Source organism: Triturus cristatus, chromosome 9 (assembly GCF_964204655.1).
Source record: "Triturus cristatus chromosome 9, aTriCri1.1, whole genome shotgun sequence".
NCBI lineage: Eukaryota > Metazoa > Chordata > Amphibia > Caudata > Salamandridae > Triturus > Triturus cristatus.
Genome location: NC_140592.1, coordinates 107511172 through 107532423, shown reverse-complemented (window position 1 = coordinate 107532423; position 21252 = coordinate 107511172). Strand labels below are relative to the sequence as shown.

The following is a 21252-nucleotide window of genomic DNA, read 5'->3' as shown; positions in this document are numbered from 1 at the left end:
AAGAGAAATAGATCAAGGATTAATTGCCAATGTGCTGTTATTCTACAGTAATCAAACTGCAAAGTTTTGATTGAGCAATTGGAAACTGCTAGTGACTACTGGGTAAAAGTGCTGAGGAACAAAACTGCAAGTCCAGAGACCCCAGAAGAGTCTTAAGATTTTGATCTGAAAACATAGGCAAAAGGATGTGGTGAGAAATGTTCGTCCCTAAGGAAAGGTAGAACTGCCAGGATAGTTGATATGCTATTTTGAGTAGCCTGAGCCTCTAGGTGACATCTATAACAGAATGGAGACTAATTAGTGATATTCTGGCGAATGGGAGGCTTTACACTTTGCATAAATGCAAAGAGAGAATGTAAGGATGGGGATTTGATGAAGACCCAGATTCCTCAAGAAGTAAGCACAATGGAATTACCATGCTTAATTAGCCAAGTACTCCTAGGTCACGGGTAATTAGAATTACAATGATAGGCAGCAACACTGTTCTTGCACTCATCATGAAAAAATATCGTCCAAGGAAATGGTATCAAAAACAAGCACTAAATGAATAAATGTAGATCATTCTCCTGGAGAGCTGTTCTGAGATGGCAAGTGTGCAGGACTACTGGCCAAGTAAAATCTGTGGTAAGATGCTAGCAGGGGGACGCTAAGGAGCGTGGTGGCACCTCAGTAATGCTCCCTGGCTAACTGGGTCCTGGTCTCCTTTTATCTGGCCCCACAGGGGTAGTCCTGGCATGGAAGTGTGGCAGATCGTCGGAGGGAACCCTTTGTATTCGAGTGGTCTGACGTGCGGTGGGCGATTGGGAGTGTGGGTTGTGAGTGGGTTGTGAGTGGAGGCTGCAGGGTTCCATATATCGGGCCTCTGTGCGGCAGTTACATCTCAGAGCAGTGCCTCGCTGCACCCGCTCACCTCAAAACTCTTCTCCTAGTGCCTGGTTTTAGTCTTCGTTCCCCAGCTCAGTTTCTTCTCACCAGGTGCCGAGGCTCGGCTTCTGCTCACCGGGTGCCGAGGCTCGGCTTCTGCTCACCGGGTGCCGAGGCTCGGCTTCTGCTCACCGGGTGCCGAGGCTCGGCTTCTGCTCACCGGGTGCCGAGGCTCGGCTTCTGCTCACCGGGTGTCTCGACTTGGTCCCACGTCCTTGGTCTGTCTCTACTGGGCACTATCGCGGGACCACCAGCATAGCCGTACTGGGCACCTTAATATGACTGACCGCATTGCTGCTCTGTACAGGGAACTGGGAATCGGCACACAATACCGGAGACACTGCTACCTGCAACAGGGAAGTGCGATCCATGGAAACAGGACTACATCCACAGTGAAGCCGGTGGCCAACCTTGTTGTGGGCATGCCCACCCTTGCATGCATTTCCTGAAATCGACTGGATGCATCCTCTGTTAAGATGGCGAGGGCTGCTCCTCTGCACAGTGTCCATTTTTTCTGGGCTCTTACACATCTCCCTATACATGAGGGTTAAGACCACCCTTTGCCAGAGTCTCTTGGTGACCCCACTCTTGGAACATACCTCTTTGGTCCAAGACTTCATTTGGCCATTTTCTCAGGCCCCTTCCTTTGTATTGCTGCACATATGGTCTCCTCCTGGCCGTATCACCACAACTGGCACGACAAGTATACCCCCTACAACTGGCTTGTAGGAGAGCAGTATGGAACTTTTGTTGTTCCTGGCCTGCACGGCTCTTGGAGAGCTTGACTGCACATGTCTAAGTCAAAGCCCAATCGCCAGCTCCTCTTTTCGCAGGTGGTATAACACTTTAAAACATCTACCCTGACAACTTCGGACACTATCGCCAGTGAGTCTCCATCTGTATCTCCCTCTTGCCTGTACACGTTATTGCGAGAACTGATGGACATCAAGGTCTACATTGGATACATATATGATGCACTGTTAGACTGCATCGGAGGTACACTCCCTCAGAACGGATATTGCCTCCTTCCTTAGCCGCTTGGATGCTTCCAATGCCAGATGACTGACATAGAAATGACTGGATGGTTAGCTGGACTGGTCCTTGGAGATATGGGCCCTGAAGTGTAAGGTGATAAACCTGGAGAACAAGAGCAGGAGAATCCATATCATGGGTGTCCCTGAAAAGTTTGAGGGGGGTGAAGACCACGTTCCCTGGCACCTTCCTACCACGTCTCATGGGATTGTAATTTGCCCCACCACTGGAGATTGAGAGAGCCCACAGAGTTAAGGCTTGTGTTCACTCTGAGTCACTGGCACCATGACCCATCTTGGCCTGTCCCCTTCACCATCACCAGACACCTCCGCTTGTCCTCCCAGTGGTAAAGCATGGTCCCTACCTGTTTGAGAATCCATCCATATATGCATCAGCAGATTTCTCCCACGATACCAACTGTAAAAGGATACTGTTTTGGCACCGCAACCCCGCCTCTAGAAGCTGGGCATACACTATGGCCTCCTGGAACCGACTGAGATGCTAATGACTTTGGATGCCAGAAAAAGGGAGTACAGTGAGTTGGAAGACATGGAAACCTTCTTGGATGCCTTGAACACCTCGGAAATGGATACTAAGAGGATAGCACTACCAACGATCTGGTTGTATTTTGGAGACTGAACAGTTACCCAAAGGCAGTCATTGCTGGTTGGAGCGAGGGTTGGTGGGTATCGAATATTAAGGGAAAGGCCATGGGATACTGAGACAATCCCGTTCACCACTGAACTCTTAATTTTAACTTCTAAGGGGCCTATCCATCAGTTTCACCCTGTGTTCATTCCTGTACTGGATAATTAGGACCCATCTGTGGCATCCCCATTCCAATGGGCACGCTATTCTTGAGCTCCTTGTGACTATATGGCACGCCTCCCAGCCTGCCTGATATGGGGCTCAGTGCTCTACCGGCCGAGGTCCGCAGATTATAGGACTCGGCAGCGTTTCTATGGCTGTAATGTATACCTTTCTCTGCTTTGTGTGGAATCTTGTCCTTCACCGTGTTGGATTACTACTTATAGGATTCATGCCCCTTCATACGATGGGGTTACTCGATGGCTATGGAACCACAATTGGTGGGGATTTCATTGTCACCTGGACACAAAGATGGCTGTGGCCCACGGCTAGTGGTAAGAGACTGCAGCTTCACCTCAGTCCTACAGTTAGACTGCTCCCCTTATTAGAAATCTGGAATGGAATAATGGACCCTAAACCCACCGACCTATCACAGCAAGGTTTCTTTTTCGTTTATAGTGTTATTGCCTTAACAGTAGGCATTTAATTGGGTCTCAATCCACTCACATACCCATACCACTCACCCCTTGCCTCACTTGTTTCAATCAGATGGCCCCCACACCTGACCCCCAGGTTCCCTTGGTAATGGTGTGCCTCGGCGTCAATGGAATGAAGCAGGATATTAAATGAAAGGAAAATCTGTTCTATCTCAAGTCCCAGGGCTCTGATGTAGTACTGATCCAGGGACACCCATCTGATGGATAACAAACTGGGAATGGAATGGGTAGAGACAGTGGTACATGCTAACCGGTCTTAGCGTGATCTCACAACAACCTCCTCCTCCCCCTTAGAACTCAGGAAGGATGTAGTTGCTATCCTCCTCTATAAAGCTCTTGCCTACCGCACACTCCTGAAAAGGACGGACCCACAGACATTAGGTTTTTGCAAAATTTAGGATATGCCATGAAACATTGGTTATTGGCTCCATCTATGTCCCGGTGGGTGACCAAGCACACTTTACTACCTTATCCAGACTTCTCCACTCATTCGGCAAAACCAAACTTGCGATGGGGGATTGAAATCTGCCCCTTGACCCACACCTTGACCAATCTGATAATCCCTTTGCCAGACAACCCAGAAATCTATTTCTGTTGACTGACATTCTAAGTGATTATTCCCTGGTGTAACTCTGGCGCCTAATGCACCCATGGGACAGTATTGCGCTTTCACACTATGCTTCCTTATAGACTACGTCCGGATTGCAGAAACATTATTCTGCAATTAATTGGGTAAATCTATAGCCTCTAATAGCACATCTGATCGCAACTTGATTACCCTAGATCTAAACCTTGGTATCCTGAAATCTCCTTCACCTCACTGGCACATGAATATATCTAGAAATAGGGCTCTTAGGGATAAAGTACTTCTGAATTCCTATTTACATCAGTATTTGGAGGAAAAATAGGGTCCGTCTCATCCACTCAGGTGCTCTCGGTGGCTAGGAAAGCTTGCCTCAGTGACCACATGACGCAAAACGTGGCTGCCTTTAAGAGGCACCCTGAGAAGGATCGATGCGGCCTGACTGAACTCGCATGCCGATTGACAACAGCTTCTAATGCTACTCCTACAACTCATGCCTCCGGGATCTCCTTGGCTATGTACGACCTGAATTCCCTCTATACCTTGCAGGATGAATTGGCACTTTTTTCAGCTCAGAGCCACTATAAGAGGGGAGAAGGCAGGGAGAATAATTGCTGCGTAGTTGAAGCAAGCCCATTCACACTATCATACCAGCCATTCAGAATGCTCACAATGACCTTCCTACAGACCCCCATGACATTTTACAGGAGTTTACAGGCTTCTACAAACGCCTGTACACATCAGGGCCTTGTGGTGCCCCCCAGGGTGTAGGGAGCTTTCTAGAGCAGTTAAATTTGCCCACCCTTACTAATGACCAAGCCAACACCCTGGGGAGTGACATTAGCAATGACTAAGTTGCACAAGCTATTGATGCTATGGCGGCTGCAAAGGCACTAGGAGATGCTGGCCTCCCAACAAAATTCTGTAAAGCCATTTTCTGATGGATACATCTGCCAGTGGATTCCTCACCTTGTGAATATCCCCTGCGCCAGCAACATTCGGAAACTTTTGTAGCAGTCCATGCCGATGAGGTCGAAGACGACGTCACAGAGGCACGGCTCCGCTCGCGACTCCGCTGACGTCACCGGCTCCATAAGAAGACCTCCTCGGCGTGATGACGTCAGTTCCCTTTTTTCCGCGCCGACGACGCCAACGGATTTCGGGAATCGTTACTGGTAGCTGTTCTGGTTACTTTGTATGTGTTATGGATTTCTCTGTCTATCTTCTAAGGATGTCGACAAGGAAGTCTGGGTTTAAACCTTGCCGAGAATGTGGCAAGCACATGTCCATCACCGACCCGCACGACGATTGCGTTTGGTGTTTGTCCTCGGACCATGACGTGGGAGGTTGTTCGAGTTGCAGGAAAATGAGCTTGAAGGCTCTTAAGGAGAGAGAGGCAAAGCTCTTTATCGCCCGGATGGAGAAAAAGGAGAAAAGAGGAAGAAGATCCAGGTCGAGGTCGGCTTCCAAGTCGACTTCGGGACATGCTTCAAAGAGCAAGAAGCATAAGAAGAAGAGGAGGCATTCGTCGCATCATAAGGCTTCGACGTCAAAGTCGAAATCGCCTGCTCGGCGTCGAAGGGAGTCAGTGTCTCCATCTCCTGTTCCGACTTCGCCTCCGGTTCCATCTTCTCCGGTGCCTTCGCCGGCTCCGGTTGAATCCCCGGTGCCGGCGTCCTCTCCGGCGCCGGTACCATCTCCAGATCCTGCAAGTTCTCCGGCTCCGTCTCCGACTCCGGCCCAGGATGAGGATCGTCAGGCTCCGGGTGAGTCTGTGACGCCGCAAGTTCCACCGTCTGCGCCGGCAGGCCCGAGTCCGGTGTTACCTGACCAGTATCCGGCTTTCCCTAATCCAGGTCAGGACCCCTCGCATTATCTCAATGCAATGTACGGGGTGTTCTCACGGGCCATGTATACCTCTGGTGCACCTATGGGTCCGATGGGTCCGATGGCTTTCAATCTGGGTGTGCCGCAGGTTTACCCTCAAGCACCGTTTATGCTGTTCTTCCCAGCGACGCCGTCTTGGCAGATGCCGGCGCCGAGAACATTGACGCCGCTTCCCTCTTCGCCAGCGCCGACTCGACCTCGTTCGACGCCGGCTGCTCCAGTTGATCCGCGTTCGACGCCACTACCGGCGCCGTCTGATTCGAACACGGCGCCGCCGACGCCGCAGGTGCGGATCCGTTCGAGAAGGGAGGCGCAGAGAGTGCTGGAGGAGAGACGCTTTCTGATGGAAGAGGCTGAAGAGGGGGAATTGGTCGAATCCGATGAGGTGTTCGACGAATTAAAGGAGGCAAGTGGTCTGGATTTGTCTCCGGAGTGGGAGATCACTCCGCCATCGGACGAACCCTCTAAAGACGCGGCACCCTATCATGCTGTAATTAGAAAGGCTGCGGAGTTGTTGGACCTTCAATTACCATCTACTGAATTCAAGTCCAATATTTTGACTGAGGTGTTGCATTCTCCAACTGCGGTCTCAGAGCCTCTGTTGCCCTTCAATGAGGCAATTTTGGAACCTGTGCTGGATGTATGGCGCAAGCCTTTCTCAGCTCCTGCAGTCTCCAAGGTGGTTGCAAGAAGGTATAGGGTGGCTCCAGGGCATCCTGAATTTTTATCTTCACACCCTTCACCTGAAAGCCTGGTAGTTCAGGCGGCTTGTTCTGGACGGTCGAAAGGTGCATTTCCTCAAGTCCCAGGGGACAGGGAGGCAAAAAAGGTGGACCAATCGGCCAAGAAGGTTTTTTCATCCGCCAGTATGGCATTAAAATCTTCAAATGCGACTTGTTTGTTGGGGCGCTATATCCATGCGCTTATGGACTCTGCTAAAAAGTTGGCGCCAAAACTGTCAGAGGAGGATAGAGGAGGCTTCAATGAAGTGCTATCGGATGCCCAGGCGGCTGCTCGCTAGGTTATACAGAGTGGCCTGGATACAGCAGACTCAGTTGCCAGGGTCATGGGGTCTTCAGTTGCCACCAGGAGGGGTGCATGGCTTAAGTCCTCCGAATTCTCTTCAGATGTTCAGTCAACTTTGTTGGACTTACCTTTTGATGGGTCTGGTCTGTTCGGGAAGAAGGCTGATGCTGCTCTCGAGCGCTTCAAAGAGAGTAAGGCTACGGCTAGGTCGTTGGGCCTTCAATCCCATCCGAGAGGTACTTTCAAGAGGTACAGAGGATTTGGAAGGGAGAGTTTTCGTTCCTACAGACCAACCCAGCAGCAGCAGCAGCAGCAGCAAGGCTCTCTGTCCAAGGGATATAGAGGAAGACTTAGAGGTCGCTCACGTGGCCGTCAACTCTCCTCCTCCTCTTCCTCTTCCTCAGCCCCTCCCACCACCGCAAAACAGCCCTAGATTCGACATTCCGGATCATGCTGGTCCTGTGGGGGGCCGGCTTACCCATTTTCTACAAGATTGGGAATCTGTAACTACAGATCTCTGGGTTCTAGATCTTGTAGAAAATGGGTACGCCCTTCCCTTTCGGGAATACCCTCCAAATTACCCTCCTTGTCAAGGTGCTTGCTCGGAGAACCACCGTCTTCTCCTGCAGGAGGAAGTCCTGAAGTTGTTTCAGAAAGGTGCGATAGAGGTGGTCCCGGAGCAGGAGAGGGGTCAGGGATGCTACTCCCGGTATTTTCTGATCCCGAAAAAGGACGGCAGATTGCGTCCGATATTAGACCTCAGAATCCTGAACTTTTACCTGAAACAGGAAAGGTTCAAGATGCTCACCCTTGCGCAGGTTCTTCAGGCGCTGAATCAGGAGGACTGGATGGTGTCGCTCGACTTGCAGGATGCGTATTTTCACATCCCTATTCTGAAGTCGCACAGGAAGTATCTCCGGTTTACGGTAGGGTCGCAACATTATCAGTTTGCGGTCCTCCCGTTTGGTCTTACTTCGGCACCTCGAGTCTTTACAAAGGTGATGGCAGTGGTGGCAGCCCATCTCAGAAGGTCGGGGGTCTCGGTTTTCCCTTATTTAGACGACTGGCTGATCAAGGCGGAGTCGTCTGAGAAGGTGCTGCGTCATCTGCAGGATACAACTCGGCTGTTGTACAAATTGGGTTTTTCGATAAATGTGCCCAAATCTCACCTGGTGCCCTCTCAGCGCAACCTGTTCATAGGTGCGGTACTGGACACTTCTGTGTGTCGGGCATTCCCTCCTACTCAAAGGATTCTCGACATACAGGAAATGATTCCTTTATTTTACAACGGAGCGGTCGTTCCAGTTCTGAAGGTCCTTCGCCTGCTCGGTCTGTTTGCTTCCTGCATTCTGTTGGTCAAACATGCACGCTGGCACATGAGGGTGCTCCAGTGGTGCCTCCGCAGGCAGTGGTATCAGCACAAGGGAGATCTCGGAGTCTGTGAGGATCTCCAGAGAAGCTGCAGCGGATCTATCTTGGTGGAGCGTGGGGGGCAATCTGTCCCAAGGGAAGCCCTTCCATCTACCTCCATCGGTGACAACAGTGATAACGGATGCATCCACCTTAGGGTGGGGTGCTCATCTGGGGGATCTGGAGATCAAGGGTCTTTGGTCTCCAGAGGAAAGGTTGCTTCACATCAACCTTCTGGAATTGTGGGCGATACGTTTGGCACTCAAGGCCTTCCTTCCTTCCCTTCGCGGTCAGTCTGTTCAAGTCCTGACAGACCACACGACCGCGATGTGGTATATAAACAAACAGGGAGGAGTGGGGTCTCTTTGTCTCTGCAGAGAGGCCCTGCGTCTATGGTCCTGGGCTCAGGTCCATCAGATTTGTCTAATGGCAAATCATCTGGCCGGGGTTCTGAACGTTCGTGCAGACAGTCTCAGTCGGCAGTTCTCTGCCGACCACGAGTGGAGGCTTCATCCAGAGGTAGTTCGTCACGACTTGGGGGGGGGGGGGGGGGGGGGGCTCTTTGGGTGGACGGGGCTCTTTGGGTGGACCTATTCGCCACTCAAGAGAATACTCACTGCCCGTCTTTCTGCAGTCTCCAGTATCCGATGCAGGGGGCGTTGGGGGACGCGTTTCAGTTGAGTTGGGGTTCACGACTCCTTTACGCGTTTCCTCCCTTACCCTTGATTTCTCGGGTTCTGAGGAAGGTTCGCCAAGACCGGGCCCAAGTTATATTGATCGCCCCGGATTGGCCAAGAAGGGTGTGGTACACAGATCTTCTCCACCTCTCCTTGTGCCCTCCGCTCCGTCTCCCTCTGAGGGCAGACCTCCTCTCGCAGTCGGAAGGGCAGGTTCTACACCCCCACCTCCAGAGCTTACACCTTCATGCCTGGAGATTGAACGGGGCAACCTGAATTCTTTCTCTCTCCCTCCAGATGTGGTGGATGTTGTTTTATCGGCCAGGCGGCACTCCACCTAATCCATATACTCATATAGATGGTCTAAATTCGTTCTTTGGTGTGGAGAGAGGTCAATTGATCCCTTGAAGGCTCGTTTGTCTAACATTTTGCAGTTTGCCCTTTCTCTTGCTCAGCAAGGCTTTGCTGTGGCCACAGTTAAAGGATATTTATCGGCTCTGTCGGCTTTCCTATGCCTGCCGGATCAGCCGTCATTGTTTAAATCGCCTATTGTACTTAGGTTTCTCAAGGGCCTCACAAATAAATTTCCTCCTACTCCTTTTATTGTACCTCAATGGGACTTAAACCTTGTACTGACTTATCTTATGGGTTCTCCCTTCGAGCCCTTACATAAGTGTCCCTTGAAACTGTTGTCCTTTAAAACGGTTTTCCTCGTTGCTATCACCTCGGCAAGGAGGGTAAGTGAGCTTCAAGCTCTTAGTTCAAAACCCCCATTCTTGACTGTGCATGCTGAACGAATGGTGCTCCGGACCAGGGCTGCGTTTTTGCCTAAAGTGGTAACTCCCTTCCATCTGGGGCAGTCCATTACCCTTCCTACCTTTTATCCTCCCCCTCACCCTTCCAAGGAGGAGGAGAGACTTCACCGCTTGGACCCGAAGAGGGCGGTGAGCTTTTACTTGGATAGGACAAAAGACTACAGGATCGATGACCAGCTCTTTGTGGGCTTTGCTGGCTGCAGAAAGGGTCGTGCGGTGCACAAGCGCACCCTTTCAAGATGGATTGTGCTATGCATCAAGATCTGCTACTCCCTAGCTGGTAAGGAGCCTCCGGAGGGTTTGAGGGCTCATTCTACCAGGGCTAAGTCATCTACGTCTACTTTATCTAGGGGTGTTCCTGTGGCAGATATTTGTAAAGCCGCAACTTGGGCCTCCCTCCATACTTTCGCAAAGCATTATTGCTTGGACTCTGAGATGAGGAGGGAGGGCCACTTCGCGCGCTCTGTCTTGCAAGACTTTCTGGTATAGGAAGGTGGACACCCTCCGGGAGTGGGGACTGCTGTGGAATCTATTCACAAGGTGAGGAATCCACTGGCAGATGTATCCATCAGAAGAACAAGTTACTTACCTTCGGCAACGCTTTTTCTGGTGGATACAGTATCTGCCTGTGGATTCCTCACTGACCCACCTGCCTCCCCGTTGTCCATCCTTCTATACCGGTATTTCTATGCCTGTAATTCTATTGATGGGTTTTAAATGTGTTTATCACTGTCAAAGGCATTATGTTATTTCTTGTGCTTTATTTATTTTCCACACTGGGTGTGTTGATATGCATATTGTGTACTGTGTATGCTGTGTATATGTTGCTGTCAGTCCGTCCGTGTGCCTCGAAGGCACGGAAAAAAGGGGCGGAACTGACGTCATCACGCCGAGGAGGTGGTCTTATGGAGCCGGTGACGTCAGCGGAGTCGCGAGCGGAGCCGTGCCTCTGTGACGTCGTCTTCGACCTCATCGGCGTGGACTGCTACAAAAGTTTCCGAATGTTGCTGGCGCAGGGGATATTCACAAGGTGAGGAATCCACAGGCAGATACTGTATCCACCAGAAAAAGCGTTACCGAAGGTAAGTAACTTGTTCAATTGTACCAATGTTGGGTAAGATATTCCATGAAATAAATGCTACCACTCTGCCTTTACCTGACTTCTATAGGGCTATGATCTCCCTGATGGCCAAACCTGGCAGGGATACACTTTACTGTACAAACTACCGGCCTACGTCCCTCATTAATGTGGATATGAAGATCTTGGCAAAGATCCTGGCCACACACCAAGCTACCACTATCAACTCCTAAATCCATCCCTCCCAAGTAGTGTTCGTACTGGGCCGCTCGTCTGTGAATCATCTGAGGATGCTTCCTCGTATACTATGGCAAGTAAGGGATGATGGGAATGAGAAGATTCTTACCTCACTTGATGCCAAAAAGGCTTTTGACCGCATTGATTGGTTGTACCTGTTCAGTTATAGCAGCTATGGGTTTAAGATATTCATCTACTGGCAAAGTGAGCTGGTTATACAGGTCTCCTTCAGCGTCTGTCCTGTGGAGGCTTCTCTGCCCACTTCTTTGAGGGGGGGGGGGACAGGACAGCCTTGTCTCATTCCATGACCAATTTGTTCTACAACCCCTAGCAGCAACTATACGTACTACACATACCATCCGATGGGTGCATATGGCTATAGGTGAACAGAAGAAGTTTTATTATGCCGATGATATACTGGTTCCATTGTCTAACCCTCGGGAGTCTATATTGGAATGGATAACTATCATTGATTGTTAATCTGTGTTCTAGGGCTACAAAATAAACTGGTCCAAATGCAAAGCTATGCCTTTGACACGAACTACAACCAGAGCATATTTCAAGACTTAACCGTTTACTTGGCAGCTCATCTGCCTTAAGTACTTGGGCGTTTCCCTGAACCGGAGTCTTGCTAATATGGTCAAAGACAGTATCACTCTTCAGTGCCGAGTTCACTACCTGGTCTAAACTCCAGCTCTCCTTGTGGGACAAAGTGCAGATTGTAGAAATTAACTTGGTACCATGGTTCAATTAAGTTTTCAGGATGATACTTGTTAGAAATAGGATTTTTGGTTGGCTAAGTCTTGCGCCAAAGCCACGCATAAACCACCACTCTCGTCGGGGCAAGGGAGTTACACACTGACAACCCCTGCTCACCCCCTTCGTAGCTTGGCACAAGCAATCTGAAAGAAACACGTTAGTTAGATTCCTCACCTTAGAATATCCCCAGGCGTCAGACTGGATCCGGAAGATTTTTCGTCAGCAATACCCCTTGCGCGTCGCTAGGCGTCGTCTGCGGCTCCGCGTCCGTCGTCGGCGTCGTGCGCCGGAATGACGTCGTCGGAGTACTTAGACGCCGCCCTCGCGCGCTGACGTCAGTTCTTGTACATAGCCTTCTTTTTTCCGCGCCAGTAAGCGCAGATCCGGGAGAGCTACCCCTTTAGTCAATTTTTGACTAACTTTTTGATCCTTTTTGATCCTGTCTATCGACACCGGTGCCGGTAGGATGCCTGGGTTTAAAGCCTGTACGGACTGTAGCCGATTGATGTCGGTTACGGACCATCACCGCCGGTGCCTGTACTGTTTGGGCCTCGACCACGACGCGGAGTCGTGCTCGGACTGTAAGGCCCTGACCTCGAAGGCTAGACGGGAGCGGTCCCGTAAGCTTCTCGAGATTCGCCACTCTGCTCCGCGCGCCTCTCGATCCCGGTCCAGGAGGAGGTCCAAGGATCGGTCGCGGAGCCGCAGCCGACGTCACCATCGGTCGTCGGGATCCAAGTCTTCGGGTAAGTCGAAGCATTCCAAGAAGTCCAAGAGGCGACACCGCTCTTCGGACTCCCCTCGCCGGTCGCGCGACTCGGTCGAGGGTCAGGGTGGTTCCACCCCCGCAGCTCCGGCGGAGCCGCAGGCGCCGCGTCCGTCCCCATACCCTCCGGTCCCTGGGACTAACGCGACTCCGGCGGAAGTCAGTGCCTTCCTCTCGGCCATGAGGAACCTGGCTCTGCCGTCGGCGCCCGCTGGTGCGCCTTCGGGCCCCGCGGACCCGACTGGGCTGCCTTGCCAGCCGGCGGCTCCGGCCCCGGCGCAGTTGACGGCTCCGGGCTCGACGCCGCAAGCGCCCGAGGGACCCGTTCTCGAGTCCCCGTCGACGCCGGTTGACCTTGTCACTCCTCCACCGGCGTTGACTCCGGTTCCACCCCCGACGCCGACTCCGCTCGACGCCGTGCCCCAGTTTAGTCCCGGTCCGGGCCCGGCGCCGGTCAGGCGTCGATGGACGCCGAGATCGACGCCGCTAGAGACACATTTTGTCTACCGCCCGGCTCCGTTACTTTCTCCTCTACACCAGGAGTCGGATGATGGGGACTACTGGGAGGGATCCGAGGATCCTATGGCCGCTCAGGCCCAACTGTCCCAGGACTGGGCAGATGAACTGGGGGAGGCCAGTGGTCTGGATACCTCGCCAGACACTGGATTCATCTCTCCTCCGACTGTGGCTTCGGAGGAGGGTGCTGCTTTCTCCGTGGTGCTGCGCAAGGCGGCCGCAGCCCTTGGGCTCGAGCTACCTGCCGTGGCTGTGAGGAAGAACGTCCTCACTGAGGTGCTTCAGTCTGCAGCAAGCTCCACTGAGCCTCTGCTGCCATTCAATGAGGCCCTCACTGACGTTCTACAGGGCACCTGGTCCAAGCCCTCCACAGTTCCTCCTGTGGACAGGAACGTTGCCAGGCGCCACCGCCCTGCTCCGGGCGACCCCAGTTTTCTGTCCCAACACCATACCCCTGAGAGCCTGGTTATCCAGGCCTCCACCTCCCAATCCTCTTTCCCGACCGCCCCGCTGGACTGGGATTCCAAGAGACTGGAGCAGTTTGGCAAGAAACTGTTCTCTTCCCTTAGTTTGGGCCTGCGGTCTTTGAACACCGCTTGTCTCTTGGACCGTTATTCCCACTCTCTGTGGGATGCGGTGGAGGACGCGCTGCCCCTGTGTCCAGAGGAGGTCCAGACACGACTTACCCAGGCTCTGGCCGATGGGAGGGATGCCGCGTGACATGCTATACGTTGTGGGCTTGACACCACGGACTCGCTGGGTAGGGCCATTTCTACCTCAGTGGCGCTTCGACGTCACGCCTGGCTGCGGTCCACGTCGTTTTCCGGCGATGTCCAGAGCACTCTCATGGACATGCCGTTTGATGGCGCTCGCCTGTTTGGCGAGAAGGCGGACAGTGCGCTGAACCGCTTTAAGGACTCCCGGGCTACGGCCAAGTCCTTGGGCCTCTCGGCTCCGCGGTCCCAATCTTCCGCTTTTCGCCCCTTTCGTGGCCAAGGAAGGGGTGCCTCCTCACGTGCGCCTAGCCACCAGCCGCAGAACCAGCCTGCGCGCGGTCGCGGACGTGGTTTCCGCCGAGGCGGATCTGGAGGACGACTAGGTCAGCCCACTTCCACCCCGGCAGAATCCGCCTCAAAGCCTTCCTAGTCCGAGCTTTCAGGCCCATTCCACGCCAGTGGGCGGCAGAGTTCGCCATCACCTGCTCCACTGGCGGTCCATCACATCGGACAGGTGGGTGCTGCAAATCGTCCGAAGGGGCTACTCCCTCCCCTTCGAGACGACCCCTCCAGCCATGCCACCGCAGCACCACCGTATCTCGGGGGATCATTTGCATCTTCTCCACGAGGAGGTTTCCGCCCTCTTGGCCAAGGGGGCCGTCGAGCGCGTTCCGAGCCCAGAAGTAGGTCGTGGTTGTTATTCCCACTACTTTCTGGTTCCCAAGAAGGGCAAAGGGGGCCTACACCCTATCTTGGACCTTCGGAACGTCAATGCCTTCCTCCGGAAGGAAAGGTTCAAGATGTTGACTTTGGCTCAGGTTCTAGCTGCCCTAGACCCCGGAGACTGGATGGTAGCGTTGGACTTGCAGGACGCTTATTTCCACATCCCCGTCCTGCCGGCCCACCGCCGTTACCTGCGGTTCACGGTGGGCCAAGAGCACTTTCAGTTTACCGTGCTCTCCTTCGGCCTTAACAGTGCCCCTCGGGTGTTCACGAAAGTGATGGCGGTGGTCGCAGCTCATCTGCGCAGATCAGGGGTTCCAGTCTTCCCCTATCTCGACGACTGGTTGTTGAAGGCGGGCTCGCCCCAGGCAGTCGTCTCCCACCTCCAGACTAAGGCGGATCTCCTGCATTTGCTGGGGTTTTCCATCAACGTGCCGAAGTCACACCTGAGTCCCTCTCAGAAGCTCCTCTTCATCGGAGCGGTTCTCGATTCGGCGCAGTTCCGGGTCTATCCACCGGAACAGCGGGTCCGGGATATACAGGCCCTGATTCCTATCTTTCGGCCTCTATCCTGGGTTTCGGTCAGGCTAGTGTTGCGGCTTCTGGGGCTGATGGCCTCCTGCATCCTACTAGTGCATCGCGCCAGGCGGCGCATGCGGGCTCTGCAGTGGGACCTGAAGTTTCAGTGGGCCCAGCATCACGGCAACCTGTCCGACCATGTCTTGATCTCGGAGGGCACTGCACAGCAGTTGCAGTGGTGGCTCACGGACCACGATTGGGTCATGGGCAGGAGCCTCTCCCTTCCCCAACCGGAGCATGTCGTAGTGACGGATGCGTCCCTCCTGGGATGGGGTGGCCATATGGGAGAGGCGGAGATCAGAGGCCTCTGGTCTCCGGCGGAGTCTCGTCTCCACATCAACCTGTTGGAGTTGAGAGCGATCCGACTTGCACTGAAAGCCTTCCTTCCCTCTGTCAGGGGCAGTGTCGTGCAGGTGTTCACGGACAACACCACCGCCATGTGGTATTGCAACAAACAGGGCGGGGTGGGGTCGTGGACCCTTTGTCAGGAGGCTCTGCGCCTCTGGACGTGGCTGGAACACCAGGGCGTCACCCTAGTGGTTCAACATCTGGCGGGCTCTCTGAACGCCAGAGCGGACGAACTCAGCCGCTGGTGCATGATGGATCACGAATGGCGTCTGAACTCCGAAGTGGCGCAAGGTCTCTTTCAGCAGTGGGGAGAGCCTTGGTTAGATCTATTCGCCACCGAAGAGAACGCACAATGTCAGCAGTTCTGCGCGTTGGAATTTCCAAGGCGGCACTCGCTCGGCGACGCTTTTCGTCACGAGTGGAGTTGCGGTCTGTTGTACGCCTTTCCGCCTATACCACTTCTGCCCAGAGTGCTGAAGAAGATCAGGCACGACCGGGCCCAAGTCATCTTGGTGGCTCCGGATTGGGCACGAAGATACTGGTATCCCGAGCTACTCAGTATGTTGACCAATCCCCCGATACGTCTGCCCCTTCGGGAGGATCTTCTGTCGCAGCAGCAGGGGACGGTCCTCCACCCGAACCTGTCCAGCCTCCACCTCCATGCGTGGAGATTGAGCGGCGGCAGTTGATGCCATTCGACTTGCCTCCTGAAGTCTGTGATATCATTCTGGCAGCCAGGCGTCCCTCCACAAAGACGGTATACGCCTGCCGGTGGAACAAATTTGTGGCATGGTGCACAGCAAAGGCTGTGGATCCCCTTTCCGCCCCTCTTTCTGAGGTTCTCCTCTTTCTTCTTTCTCTGGCCCGGCAGGGCTCTGCCCTGGGCACCCTGAAAGGTTATCTTGCTGCCATCTCTGCCTTCTTGCGGCTTCCTGATCAGCCTTCTCTTTTCAAGTCCCCTGTGGTTACACGCTTTCTAAAAGGCATTACTCACACGTTCCCTCCTGTCCCTTTTGTAATGCCTCAGTGGGACTTGAATCTGGTCTTGACATTCCTGATGTGCGCTCCCTTCGAGCCTCTTCACAATTGTCCTCTTCGTCTTCTGACTCTTAAGACTGCTTTTCTGGTAGCCATCACCTCGGCTAGACGGGTGAGTGAGCTCCAGGCTTTATCTTCAAAGCCTCCTTTTCTGTCTGTTCATCCGGACAAGGTTGTCCTTCGGCCTCGTCCCTCCTTTCTTCCGAAAGTGGGGACTCCATTTCATCTTGGGCAATCTGTCACCTTGCCCACCTTCTTTCCGCCTCCGCATCCTTCCAAAGAGGAAGAGAGGCTCCACCGTCTGGACCCAAAACGTGCGCTCTCCTTTTATTTGGACCGCACAAAGCAGTTCCGGGTGGACGACCAACTTTTCGTTGGATACGTGGGTGCTAAGAAGGGGAAAGCTGTGCACAAACGGACCATCTCTCGGTGGGTCGTTTTGTGCATCAAAATTTGTTACTCTTTGGCAAAAAAGGACCCTCCTGTTGGGCTGCGCGCCCATTCTACTCGGGCCACAGCGGCTACTACTGCCTTGGGACGGGGAGTCCCTTTGCAGGACATCTGTCAGGCGGCGACGTGGGCTTCGCTACACACGTTTGCCAGGCATTATTGCCTTGACAGCCAAGTCCGGAGGGATGGCTTCTTTGGCCGTTCTGTCCTCCAGGACTTTCTGGTGTGATCTTGGTTCGCAGACCCTCCACCGGGGATGGTATTGCTTGGGTATCTTTTCTAAGGTGAGGAATCTAACTAACGTGTTTCTTTCAGATGAACAAGTTACTTACCTTCGGTAACGATGTATCTGTAAGAAACATTAGTTAGTTAGATTCCTCACCGACCCACCCATCCTCCCCGTTCTGCGAACCGACATCTAGGGTTAAGGTTATCCTTTTCAGGCCCCTAGATTTTATTTTTGGCACCAGTGTCGGTCTTTGCATGGCTCTGCGTTCCTGGCGCGGAAGGCTATGTACAAGAACTGACGTCAGCGCGCGAGGGCGGCGTCTAAGTGCTCCGACGTCATTCCGGCGCACGACGCCGACGACGGACGCGGAGCCGCAGACGACGCCTAGCGACGCGCAAGGGGTATTGCTGACGAAAAATCTTCCGGATCCAGTCTGACGCCTGGGGATATTCTAAGGTGAGGAATCTAACTAACTAATGTTTCTTACAGATACATCGTTACCGAAGGTAAGTAACTTGTTCGTCAGGCTTATCCCAGAGGCAATGTTTAAAGCATTTGCGCAACATACACAGCAGCAACACTCTTGGCACCTCAATCTATTCTGCGGGAAATTGACTGCCCTATCAGAAATTTCATATTGCCCAGTTGTAGACTGCACACTGTGAATATATGTTGAAAGCCCACATTGGTGCATCTGGAAAAACACATACTACAGGTGATCTTGCGGTCTATTACTCCTCACCTCACGCTACCCGTGGGAGGGGCGCGCAGTTGCTTCAAGCTCCCTGCTCTATACACCTCCATGCACCCATCTGGAGGAATAGAGACCTCCCAATAGGAGGGGTGGTGCTGGAGTGGTCCCTGTGGAGGGACTAGGGCAATCTGTATAGAACACCTGCTAGCCAATGGCGACTTCCTCCCTTTTGCATCGCTTGTTAAGGTATGCGGGCTTTTGCCCTCGCACTACTGGAAATACCTGCGCCTCCTCCACACTTTACACATTGTGATGGGTTGAGCACCCCTACACCTTGAAGGCCAACCTGATAATATATTACATTATGGATACACTTTTAGGAAACTGTTTAGGGGCTTTATGCTACCCTGACTGATGTTCTTTTCTCTTAACTGACTGTACAGAACGTTTGTGGATGGTGGAAATCCAGATTCTACCTCTCTATACCGGACGACGAGTGGCTTACACTTGTGGATGATCATGACCGAATGAATGATTACTTCTATTTGTGTCAATCGCAGAAGATCATAAAATTGCAATAAAATCAACTAGGAAAATGTAAGCATCAGTTGAGATTAAAACCATGCAATAAAATTGTACACATTACGAAGAAAATTAAATCATTTTATGATATTGATGCTTCGACTGTGGCAATGACCAACAGTCGGGTCCTTTGCTCCTGGGTGGTAATGAAGATCTTGTTGACAAATTTACCAAAGTGGGCCAAGTGCATGGGTACAAAAGTGGCCTCACAAACTTCCAGCACCTCCTTGTAAATTGCTACCCCGTTTATCCTGAACATCAGTTTTAGCACAGTAAAATGTGCCGATAAACTCTTGACAGCAGCATAATGGGTGTAGCATGGATTCTCTAGTGTACTCGCAGAATCTGAAAGGCATGCTCACCTGTGTACCGGCCCAGTGTAAACGAAATTCATTAATTGGAAGAACCAAGAGTCATGCTCTGAGGATGCAGTGCCTGGTTTTCATGGTTAATGCAGACTTCAAGTATGGTTGCAGTTTAATGCCCTCGTATGATTTTAAAATAGGTGATTGAGTAAACGTTTGCCAGGTCTGCTTTCTTCAAGCGAAGTGTGGCCTGTTAACTCAAAGTACCTTTTATGCTAGAGTAGGGAACGTTTAGGGCCGTCAACATTCCAGATTGACCTCTAGCGCAGAAGCCGCCTTTACAAGATATGAAGACCATGGATTGGAAGAGGCTGTATAAATCCCTTGGAGAACCTTTTTTAGGGAGGCTGATTTGGCTTGTTGCCTAGTAGTACTTATGGAAGGCAGCCTTACATTCAATATCTTGCCATACAGGCAGAATTTGAAATGAAGTAGCAAGCATTGAGTGTATTTTGGAAGATGAAATGGCTTCCGAAACGCTTGGCACAGTACCTTGTACAATGTTGAAGTAAATGCCCCTGGGTAAGCATGTTGACCATGTGAGAAGTTAGATCGCAGCTTTGCCAGAGTGACTCTGAGTATGTCCTCTGCTGATGAGGAGCATAGCTGGTGATATAATCTGCATAAGGCATGTGTGACTGTGTTGTCCACCCTATCAATATGCCTAAGATGGAGCTTCTGTTTGCCTGTGTCCATAAACCAGATGCCAAGGTAGTTGTATTGGGATGTTTGTGGAATCCCCCGATTGCCAAGAGCCCATATTAGGTTCCTGTTATTTTTGCACCTGAGACATAACCTCAGACATGCGCCTTCTTTTAATCCGGTTGGGAGACCTATTGATTAAAATTGTTTTTGTTGATACTTCCAAACCTGCTTTAAACTTCCTTCAGGTTACACACCTCCACTCACTGGTTAGGCCCTCACCCACATGGCACCAAACGGCAATTTGGAATAAAAGATCTCCGCCAAAGAGCCCCTCATATGAAGCCCGTCGGGTATTGCAGCGCCGCCCTGACTAGGAGTAGCCCTATGATGAAGAATGACACCCAGCCGGGTGTGAATGCCCCAAATACCAAGAGGAGGAATCCCAGTCCTTATGTCCACGCAAAACTGGTTCCCCTAGTTTTCCGTTGTCTCGTAATTAGGAACAGCATACTTTATGTATCTTTACTAAGTTTGGACACGTATGCTGGACCTGTCCAAAAAGCCCAGAATCACTCAATTGTGATTGGTTAATATTTCAGTGATCCCACCTGGGAAAGAATAGAGGAAGAGACCTGCAGAATGGAAAACCAAGGAGCTTGGGGGTGAACTGTTGAGAAATCGGTGGAAATCTGGATCAACCAGTAGACTTCAGTTCCACATTAGAAAAAGCAAGTCATTCCTCTATCTCCAGAAATGGATATTGCTTGAATTTATAATCAAGACCCCCGATTTTTTTTCTTCAGTTTTTGTTGTTGTTCTTTTTGCAGACTTTTTTATAGCGGAATCCAATCCGGTATCAGAGCGCTTTACATAGCACTAGTTACGTTACATGAGGACACAAATTCATTATTTTTTTGGTGAGGCACTGGGAGATTAAGTGATTTTGCCCAGAATCACAGGATGTTCAGCGTCATTCCTGAGAATCGAACCCAGTTCCCCATGTCTGAGGTCGAGCGCCCTAGCCGTTAGGCCAACTCCTCTTGTATTTTTCAGCAGCTATACTTCTTCAGATGGCTAAAGATAGAGGCGTACGGTTTTCATATGGTCCTAAGAGTGCTGCTTGTTGCAAGAACGAAGATACTGCGGTCTTGTGACATGCCCCCCACCCCACACACACACCTGCCTCACTTCCCCAGTTTCACATCCTCTTTTCTTGCAAAAAGTTTTGTCCACTCCTGGATTGGGCTACTTTGCTCCAGAGCCTTGAACAAACAAATCTCACTTGCTGGGGTGAGGTTGGATTCATTTCAGAGTCTAGTATAAAAGGTACTTTCCTGTAAGCTAAGTTGCTGTCTCTCACTAGGTATTCATTGTAGAAGTAGTTTACTTTTAATATTTTTCTTTCCAAAAGAGCAGTTTGGTTTGGATTTTAATATAAATATAGTTGTGTGATCTGCCTTAGTTTGTATGCAGCCATATGTAGCGCTCCATGTGAAAACTTGACTTGATTGTGATATGTATTTTACAATGTTTAGTCAAACCCTTTTAATCTGTTTGTTTTCAGCGAGGAGAATACTCCCTTGGACCTCGATGACCAGGGAGGCAGGACTTTCCTCAGAGTTCTGCTGCACCTTACAATGCATGACTATCCTCCACTCGTGTCTGGGGCATTGCATCTGCTCTTCCGCCATTTCAGCCAGAGGCAGGAAGTGCTCCAGGCTTTTAAGCAGGTCAGTGTCTGGATTTTAAATGTATATAGTAGTCTTTTACCTCTATTTGAAAGCTGTTCATTAATCCTGACAGGCTGATTTACATGTATTTGCATTTTTTTAATATAAAGTGCAATTTTAAATTGTTTGTGCTAAAGGC

At 51.5% G+C, this 21252-nt stretch overlaps 1 protein-coding gene across 5 annotated transcripts in view; it reads left to right on the top strand.

The window, feature by feature from the left end:
• Nucleotides 1-21252, top strand: part of ITPR1 (inositol 1,4,5-trisphosphate receptor type 1) — a 1957366-nt gene that overhangs the window by 958425 nt on the left and 977689 nt on the right. For all 5 annotated transcript variants that reach the window (XM_085624511.1, XM_085624509.1, XM_085624508.1 and 2 more), the window contains one exon: nt 20948-21113. In XM_085624511.1, coding sequence (XP_085480637.1) covers nt 20948-21113 — 166 coding nt within the window. The remainder of the gene's footprint in view (nt 1-20947; nt 21114-21252) is intronic.